The following is a 9,022-nucleotide window of genomic DNA, read 5'->3' as shown; positions in this document are numbered from 1 at the left end:
AGAGTCTTGCTGATACAGGTCTTGACTTCTCACGAGAGAACACAAAGGAGTGGCAAATTTTAGGACGTTCTCGCAACCTCAACAGCCAATGAGCATTTTCAGTGGCTGTAGTCATTTCTGCGATTGTATTAGCAGAAAAAAAAAGTGAAACAACACTCAAACTAGCCTGCTAACTAAAATAAAACCATTTTCCAACTCATTTTCTAATGTAATAAACAGTCAATAAATCACGTGGGGAAGCAGAGGTGAAGGCCAGAGATACGGCAGTATTGGCAAAGTTCCTCTTCTTTTAGACAGTGATAAAATTGTCCACAATAGATAAGAGTCACGGTAATTTAAAATGTGCATGTCAGGTCATGTCTGCAGCAACGTGACGGTCAATAAGGAGTTTAATTCAGCGGCTGGATACGGAGGTTCACTGGTGTATTGTGCAAAGAAAGATCTAAAGCACAAAAATGAAATAAATCTAAATATAATGTGAATAAAAAAAAACAATTTACCCGCATTTATCCTTTTTAACAAGTGATGGAAGAGAAGGTAGATTCACATCAGCACTCACACATAATTAAGCGAAAGCATATCATCACGCAAAGGTAATTGAATCACATATTAAATGAATAAATAATTTCTTGCACTCCAATTGGACTCGGACTAGAGGAATTGCTGCACACAGCTATACAATTTCAAGCAATAAATGCTAGCACTAACAACCTAAGAGCTCCGGTGACTTTCTCCTTTGTGAGATCAATAAAGTCTATCTATCTAAACACAAAAGAAACAATGATAAAATGAAGCTGAAAACAAGTGAAACTGAGGGGATAAAACTCCAGCTGAGTACCGTACTTTCCGGACTATAAGTCGTGACTTTTTTCTCACTCTTTGAGCCCTGCGGCTTATCCGGCGATGCGGCTTGTGTATAGATTTTTACGGCGTGCTTCATACGTGCAACAATAAGTTTTTGCCTGGTCGCAGCGGACCAATGAAATTACCAAACAGGTCACAGTGGGCCAATCAAACGTATCGAATTGGCGTGCACTAAATTCTTCAGGTCAGTTATTTTGGGCTTCATGCACATCTCCTATTCATGGAGAATCCACGCAGACATGCATACGACGCAGCTTTTAAGTTAAAAGCAATCGATCTAGCTGTCGGAGAAGGAACTAGAGCTGCTGCACGTAAGCTTGGCATAAACGAATCCATGGTGAGACGTTGGAGGCGACAGTGCAAAGAACTGACTCAATGCAAAAAGACGACAAAAGCTCTCAGAGGCAATAAATGCACATGGCCCAAACTTGAAACCGTTCTTGAAGACTGGGTACTTTTACATCGAGCGGACGAGGCGTTTCCACCGTGCAGATCAGAATGAAAGCCAAAACAATAGCCACTGAAAAGAAGATCGAAGGTTTTAAAGGTGGACCATCGTGGTGTCTCAGATTTATGAGGCGAGAAAGCCTTGTCTATCAGGGCACGGACTAGTTTGTGTCAGCAAAGAAGCAACTGGCCGCATGCGAAGAGACACTTTTGCCGAAGTCTGCCAGTGGATCCTGACAGCATGGAGTAGCGTCAAAAAATCCACGATTACCAATGGGTTTCGAAAGGCTGGACTGCTGCTTGGTGAAGAGGACAACACGAGCTCAAGCGCAAATTTGCCTCAAGACGAAAGCGGTGTTGAGAGCGACAGCGAAAGAGAGTCTGACAACTAGTGCGACGAACTCATTCTGAGACTGTTCAATTCTGACACAGAAGAAGACGACTTCAGCGGTTTCAGTGCGCAGGAGAAAGGTGAAGATGATGATCACTGACTTTTAATGAGCCACATTACTGCTGTGTTACTGCACTGTGAATGCCGTGTTACTGCACTATTACTGTTGCTTATTGCACTGTTTGAAAAGCAAGCATTTATTTAACAAAAAGTTTAGAATAAATCTGTGTAAATGTCTCTTGTTACAACATGGACACCTGCGGCTTATAGTCGGGTGCGGCTTATATAAGTACAAAACTTTTTTTCTTCTTAAATTTAGTGGGTGCGGCTTGTAGTCAGGTGCGCTCAATAGTCCGGAAATTACGGTAATTGCATAAACGCAAAGAATAAAAGTATGTTTTATGCAACCACACTCACTGCCTTTCACTAGTTACCACAGCTCCTTGGTAAACATCGGTGCTGTTCGCAGAAGATGATGAGAGGAGCGACCATTGGGTGTTGGTGCTGTCACTCTGAGTGCAGGACCCTCCTGGCTCTATAAATGAAGCTCTGGAAAAAGGTGAGGCACTGGAAGACTTTCAACTCACCTCTGCAGCATCACCTCCTCATCATCTCCTCATCATGCTGGTGAGTCCCGTACTTCTCCCTCATGTCCATGGATCTGAAGCTCAAAAACATCTGTGTTCCTTTATTTCCTGTCCTTGCATCTATGGTGATCAGGTTTGGTTCTGGATCAGGGATTAACTTGAATTTAATATTGTTTTACATCCACAGCCTCTGACTATCACCAACATACCTTTCATCTTCGGACAGACGTTGATAGTGAAGGGAGTAGCAGACGCCAGTTCCACCAAGTGAGTGATTCCAGCTCAGATTTTGTACTCGAGCTGCAATAAAACGTGGAGAATTTTAAAAAAATCCACTTTTTACACCAATGATACTATCTTGTTTTCACCACAGCTAGCTGCAGTCTTGCCAAGAGAACTGTGATTTGTGTTTCAGCTTTCAGGTGAACATCTGCCCCAATGAGAAAGACATCGCCCTGCACATCAACCCCCGCTTCAACCACAACAATGAGTTGAACACAGTGGTGTGCAACTCATACCAGGGCGACAAGTGGGGGGACAAAAGGGTCACCGGGAAAACGTTTACTGTGTGTTAACTGGAGATTCACTCTTTTAAAGCAGCACGATAGATCTTTCAATTGAGTATCAATGAGTGTACGATCAAACCAACATAAAATATGTGAGTGAACTTCAACAGACCTGTGTGTGTGCAGACTCTCTGTGTGGAACGATTTCGTATTCACAGCAATCGGAAAAAATAAAAACATCATTTCAAAAACCGTTTGTTCATGTCTGAACTGCCATGCTAACACAGCAGCGTTTTAGTAGTGAAACCAATGAGTATTTTGTCAATGCAAAAGCTCATCACACCCCAAAAAAAACAAATTAATTGAAATAGATTATGAGGATAGATATAATTATGACTATCATGTTGACTGATATTTGCGGTGCAGCTTTAGAATGTCAATTTTAACATTTAACTTTGCATAACCAGATTGGTTTGGAATAGTCGAAAGCCGAGAACTGAATGTTGAAGAAAAACTTTAAACAGTTTTGAACAGCACAGTAAATAACTATATATTTTACAATGAAAGAAAACTTTTTTGAATACAACAATTATTAAGTAATATATGGCATCTGTCAAAACCATTTGAAATGAAAAAAAGACAGGGAAGCTTTGGTGTGAGTGAAATTAGAAGGCAAAATGGGAGGACATGGAACACCACGACAGGTTTGACAGGAGAGACAGACAGAGGGCAATTTGTTGTTGAGAATGCGGTGAGGTGAAGCTGCAGCTGCTACTAGTGTGGACTGAACGGACAGCCACAATGGGGAAACCCTGTTCCCTAAATGCTGATGTGAATCCTGGTTGGACGAGGATTCAGAATATGAGAGGAAGATGAAATCAAACCGAGAATATTTGCTGTCTGTGCTTGTGCAATGATAGTAGCAACACGCAGCAACATATTGAAAAAAACAAACTGGTATATTTTGACATTTGGGAACTGAACTTTGAACTATAGTTCATGATGAACACATTGCAACGCTGGGGAAGTTAAAGTGGAAAAAGCAGATTCTGTTCTCAAGAAATTGGCTGGATGCATTGCAACACATTGCATGATACATGAACCAGACCTGTCACGCCATCATGTCAAGGTTAGTGTGGTAAAATTATTGAATGCCGTTTGTTATATGAATTATATTGTTGCTCTCATATGTTGCTCTGAATAATGACTGGCTCGTGAATTAGTAAAGTGGTGAGTGAGTGTGAAGCCAGTGGAGAAAGCGTGCTTATTCCTTCACAAAACATCTCTTCTTCAGTGAGTAACGGGCTGAATGTTCAAGCCAGGGCGGCTGTGAAGGTTATCTCTGCCAACAGGTTATGGCCCCAGGGGTTATTCAGCAGTAATTATCCTTGTGTTGTAGCAGGCCAAGCTAACATCTGCCTCAGGACGTTGAAGCTGAGGAGGACAAAGAGAAAATGAACAGTTTTTGAACGACAAAACTTGGTCAGTCGTCATATGAGGAGCCGCAGATGACGGACGTATATTGAGGGACCATAATGCTGGGAAAGGGAATGCCACGCAAAGTGATGCACAAAGTTGCGCACTTACGAAGATACAGAGAAGATGAAGCCCAGCGCTGCCAAGGACGACGTAATGAAGGCTCGTGTGCAGCAAAGTGAAATATCTGAGGCAGGTAGAGGCAGATTAATGGGCTATAAAGCCCGGATGGTTCAGTGGTGCAGTTGGTGCAGGAATGCGTCTCACCGTGACTCAAACTGCAGACGAACTCAGAGGCGAAAAATCAACATGCATCTCCGCCAACGTGAAATCTGGATTCAGAGAGACAAACCAGAAACTGGTGCCTTGATGTGAGAGCTGAATAGAGTTAGTTCACAAAGACCTGCCAATAGATCCAGAGTCAAGAAACAGATTCAGATATGTAATATCATTCAAGTGTTCTTGTATTTTCTGAAAGGTAAGAGTGACACAGTGCAAGCAACAGAAAGCTTTCTTGCAGACACAGGCCCATATGGTAGAGTGCGCTATCCAACTCGGATGCATGGATCGTTCATGTAAAATCCTCTGTCTAACAACGCATGATCTTAAAGTTTGTGTCTCTTTGTGTTTCTCTCTCAGCGGAGATGGAGCAGGTCATACCATCAAAATCTCAACTGTTTCTGACGTCATAGGTGCGATTGAAACCACAGTCAGCCACACTGGAAGGCCCAGGTGCATCGCCTTGGTGTCGGGTGTCATACATCAGGGAGCTGCAGCCCATGTTGGAATAACTGCAAAATGTGAATAACATCTACACCAAGTGATTTATTATGAAATTCTCCAAACGGAACTCATGCATGAACTACTGTGGAACTAAACTGAGGTCACTTCGCCCACATAGAAAGTCGCAGAATCTATTGGTCCTTGACAAACACCAAGTGTCGAAATCGCTGACAATTGCAGCAGTTCGACATGACTCACTTCATGCATGTTTCACAAGGAAAAACAGAGAATTCAGTGGAAGGACCTGGACCTGACGGAGTGCAGCACAGCGCCACCTACAGTAGCATTCTACTGATTGGGTAATAACTGCACTCCTGAAATGGCAAAATGAAAGTGCCTTGAATGCATTTTGTTTGACAGAAAAGAGGCAACAGAAGAGGCGACTTTAAAACAAGCGGGATTGTTATGCTCGACAGGACCTGCAGATGCAGTGTTGCTAAAGAAACACCTAAGTCTGACCATCGTGCCAGTCAAAGACAGCATATCCAGGAAACCTGAAGTCAAACGCCAGAGATAAATGAAACCTTTCTCCTTGCAAGTAAAGTGACACAAAAGGTTTTTGACAGTGACGTTTACGGTGTACATATAAAAAAAAGGCAAAAATGACACAAATACCTAAACAGAGATGACCAATCAAAACTTTGGACAGTTTCCAGTTCGAACTTTCTCTCCTGAACTTCAGTCTTCCAATGGAGGTGTTAGCTGTAGATGAACGACGTGTTGTATACAAGAAATACATTAAAACAACAAACAGTATCAAAACCAAAACTCAGGAGGTAAAAAATATATAGATCAGCCAAGTAGTTATATAAACACAGAAGAATAAAAGTATGTTTTAAGCATCAATCACGTCTGGAAGGCTGGAAACAACAACCAATTAACCAGTCATGACTCTTCACTTGTTTCCACAGCAACTTGTTCAACATTGTTGCGGAAGATGATGAGGGAAGTGACTCGATAGGATGAGGTGATGTCACTCAGAGTGCAGGTCCCTCCCTGGCTCTATAAATTGAGCTTGGATTAAAGCTGGGGCACTGGAAGATCTTCCACACTGCTCTGCAACATCTCTCCACATCTTCATCACTATCGTCATCATCATCATGCCTGTAAGTCCTGTGTTTCTATTTGTGGTGCAATGATCTGTTTAGAGCCCAGTAATAACCTCATTGATTTATTCCAGTAACACTGCTATGAACAGACCTGAAATACCTTCAACACTTGTGTTGTTTTTGTTCCTAAAAGAAGTCGCAGAAGTGTCACGAGGAGACAGAAGATGCTCTCATTTCCAAAGGCACTCAACTTGGTCTCTGACCACCAGAGACTTAGTCTTAGAGTTGGTCTCTGTTCTGCTCTGGTGTCAGTCTCGAGTTAGATTGTCACATCGTGACCCATGACGCAGAAGGTTTGGTTCTGGAGCTGGCACTAGATTGATAACACGGTCTGTCTGAATGACTCATGAATTGGGGCTCAGTGACTGCTATTGTGAAGCCAAGGAGGTTCTCCTGATGTCAGCTCAAATGTATTCATGTCCACACAGGAACTGAGGACCAACAACATGCCCTTCAAGGTCGGACAGACCATCACTGTGACGGGAATTCCTGACGCTGATGCTGCCGATAAGTTAGTGCTCAGTTAAACAGTTGAGTCTTGACCAGATGGAGCTCTGACACAGATTTCTGTTTCAGGATTTCAATGAACTTCGGGCCCAATGATAAAGACATTGCTCTCCACATTAACCTCCAATTCAGCACCAACACCGTGGTGTATAACTCTTATGAGGGTGGGGTGTGGGGCCAGGAGGTCTTTGGAAAAGGGTTTCCTTTCAAGCAGGGGGTGACCTTTTCTGTGAGTAAACTGCTTTAGAGAGTCGCTCATTCTGTTGAAGAAAATGCAGGATGATGTTTTTCTACAGTGATGTGAACATTCATTCTGGTCATTCTCTTGTAGATCACTATCACTTTCACTTTTGGAGAGTTTGTGATCACCCTGCCAGATGACCGAACTGTCCATTTCCCCAATCGCCTGGGGGGAACCGAGTACACTGAGTTCTTTTCTGACGGAAAAATTCGCATTGAGAGCCTGATGGTGAAGCAATGAACCTGACCACAGCCACTGTGACTTCACAGCTGACCTGAGCTTTTACATTCAACACAGAACTACAAATGTCATGTGACGGAATGCATTAAAGCTCCTTACGAAAAGACTAATGGTTCTGTTTGACTTATTCTGAGCTGAGGGTTTGATTTTCAATTGTATATCACTCTGCATTAAATTACATGAACATAGAAGATGCTTGTCCACTTCAACATACCAATTTGTCTTCAGAGTAGCAGCAGTTTGTTTTTTGTATCTCACAGCATCCGAAAAAAGGAGAAGAAAATGAATGTATTGGTTCAGTTTTTTAAACAAACAACTGCAAGAATTTCACCTCCCCTCTCTAGAGAAGAGATCCCCAGAGTCACTGCACATTAAAAGCATTGCAAGCATGGCAAATTAAACCACAAAAATAGTTTTCTCCTCCGACAGAAACACCGGCCAGCAATACATAGGTGTGACACAATTAGGTAAAACTGAAGCCCCTGGAAAGCCACTCTGGACAATAGAGAAGGAAAAAGACAGGAGACAGAGAGAGGGCAATTTCAATCGTTCACCACCTGGGGGCAGTCACATTCACACTGGAACTGTGGTTCAGATTGTTGGGGAGAAATCAGATTGGAAAACGGTTTCAAACCTCTGACGTGGGTCGCATGCAATGAAAATGTAACTGCACAACACAACCATTAAAGATGAAAAGAGCTTGTTGTTTTTCAAAATATACAAGAAATAACAATTAGAATCACTATCCATGATCATTCTTGCACAATATTAAAGTGAAATTTCCCTGAAAGAAAAAAAAGAAGTCACATCTGGGCAGACCCACGTCTTCTCTGATCCACGTTACTAGCCAGGTGATGGACCGGGAAGTCAGTGGGGAATAAAACGTATTGATTTTCCTTTTGGTGGTGTCATGGCTCCGCTTCCAGGCTCCGAGTCCTGGTTTTGCTTCTCTCCCTCTGTTCCTTTGGCACACGGCTGGAGCCGATTACCCCCTGATTACTGTCTTCAAGAACAGCTGGGCTCCAGCAACGTGTGCCAGATCGTTGTCTTTCTTTCCTGCCAGTTCTCCTAGTCCCTGTGTGTTTCCGCGTTCCCTGTGATGTTTCCTCTGGTTCCTGTGCTTCTGGACTCCTCTCGTTCCCCCGTGGTAACTCCTCCCTGTGGTAACTCCCGGTTCTCGTGTCTCTACCTGTGTTCGGCTTCTTTTGTTCTGTTTGCTAGCTCTTGTGGTCACTCCTGGTTCTCGTATCGCTCCATCTCTGTTCAGCTTTTTGTTTTGTGTGCAGCTAGCTCGTTTAACTCCTGAGTTAGTGTTTTTGGTTTCTTGCTGTTTGCCGTGTGTTTCTTGGTTTTCTTTTGTATTTTATTCTCGGTTTCATTTGTGATTTAAGTTCATTTAACTCCTGGTTTGGTGACGCTTTCTGTTTTGACTTTTTACTAATGCTTGTGCACTTCTGTTAGTTTCGTTACTGTTTTTACACTCTGCGTTTGCTCTGTTTCTTCCCGGTTCGGTGACGCTTTCTGTTCTATTTTAGTTTAATTATTAAATATTATTTATAATTCCCTCCTGCCTCCTGTGCCTATAACCACTTGCACTTGGGTCCTACACCACGTCCTCGTACGTGGCTTTAGCTCCCTCGTCCCTTCGTCTCGTGACAGGTGGATGCATTGCAGCACAAATCAAACAGGTATTTCACTTGCTCATGAGGTGATACTGAGGCAGGGCTTCACTTCAAAGAGTGACCACAGATTGGATGATGTTTTCCTGAACTCATTTTCATGATTGTAAGACGGACCTACAAACATTTGGTTTTTAAAAGAATATGCAACAAAATAAATGAGGGATGCACTTTTCATAATATTCCTACTCA

General features: G+C 42.7%; 1 protein-coding gene across 1 annotated transcript; it reads left to right on the top strand.

Moving 5' to 3' along the window:
* The first annotated feature begins 6,067 nt into the window (after nucleotides 1–6,067).
* On the top strand, nucleotides 6,068–7,252 carry LOC128751071 (beta-galactoside-binding lectin-like). Its single transcript, XM_053851852.1, has 4 exons — nucleotides 6,068–6,160; nucleotides 6,592–6,674; nucleotides 6,740–6,899; nucleotides 7,002–7,252. The coding sequence occupies exons 1-4, from the start codon at nucleotides 6,155–6,157 to the stop codon at nucleotides 7,149–7,151; spliced, it is 399 nt and encodes a 132-aa protein (XP_053707827.1). The 5' UTR covers nucleotides 6,068–6,154; the 3' UTR covers nucleotides 7,152–7,252.
* The last annotated feature ends 1,770 nt before the right edge of the window (nucleotides 7,253–9,022 follow it).

This window comes from Synchiropus splendidus, chromosome 19, assembly GCF_027744825.2.
Source record: "Synchiropus splendidus isolate RoL2022-P1 chromosome 19, RoL_Sspl_1.0, whole genome shotgun sequence".
NCBI lineage: Eukaryota > Metazoa > Chordata > Actinopteri > Syngnathiformes > Callionymidae > Synchiropus > Synchiropus splendidus.
The sequence above is the reverse complement of the archived record's forward strand: the minus strand, read 5'-3'. Positions and strand labels throughout refer to the sequence as shown.

Bases quoted from the DNA above. Each gene is read 5' to 3' on its own strand.
- LOC128751071 (XM_053851852.1), top strand. The intron at 6,675-6,739 runs GTTAGTGCTCAG...TTTCTGTTTCAG, and splicing joins GACGCTGATGCTGCCGATAA to GATTTCAATGAACTTCGGGC. The intron at 6,900-7,001 runs GTGAGTAAACTG...ATTCTCTTGTAG, and splicing joins AGCAGGGGGTGACCTTTTCT to ATCACTATCACTTTCACTTT.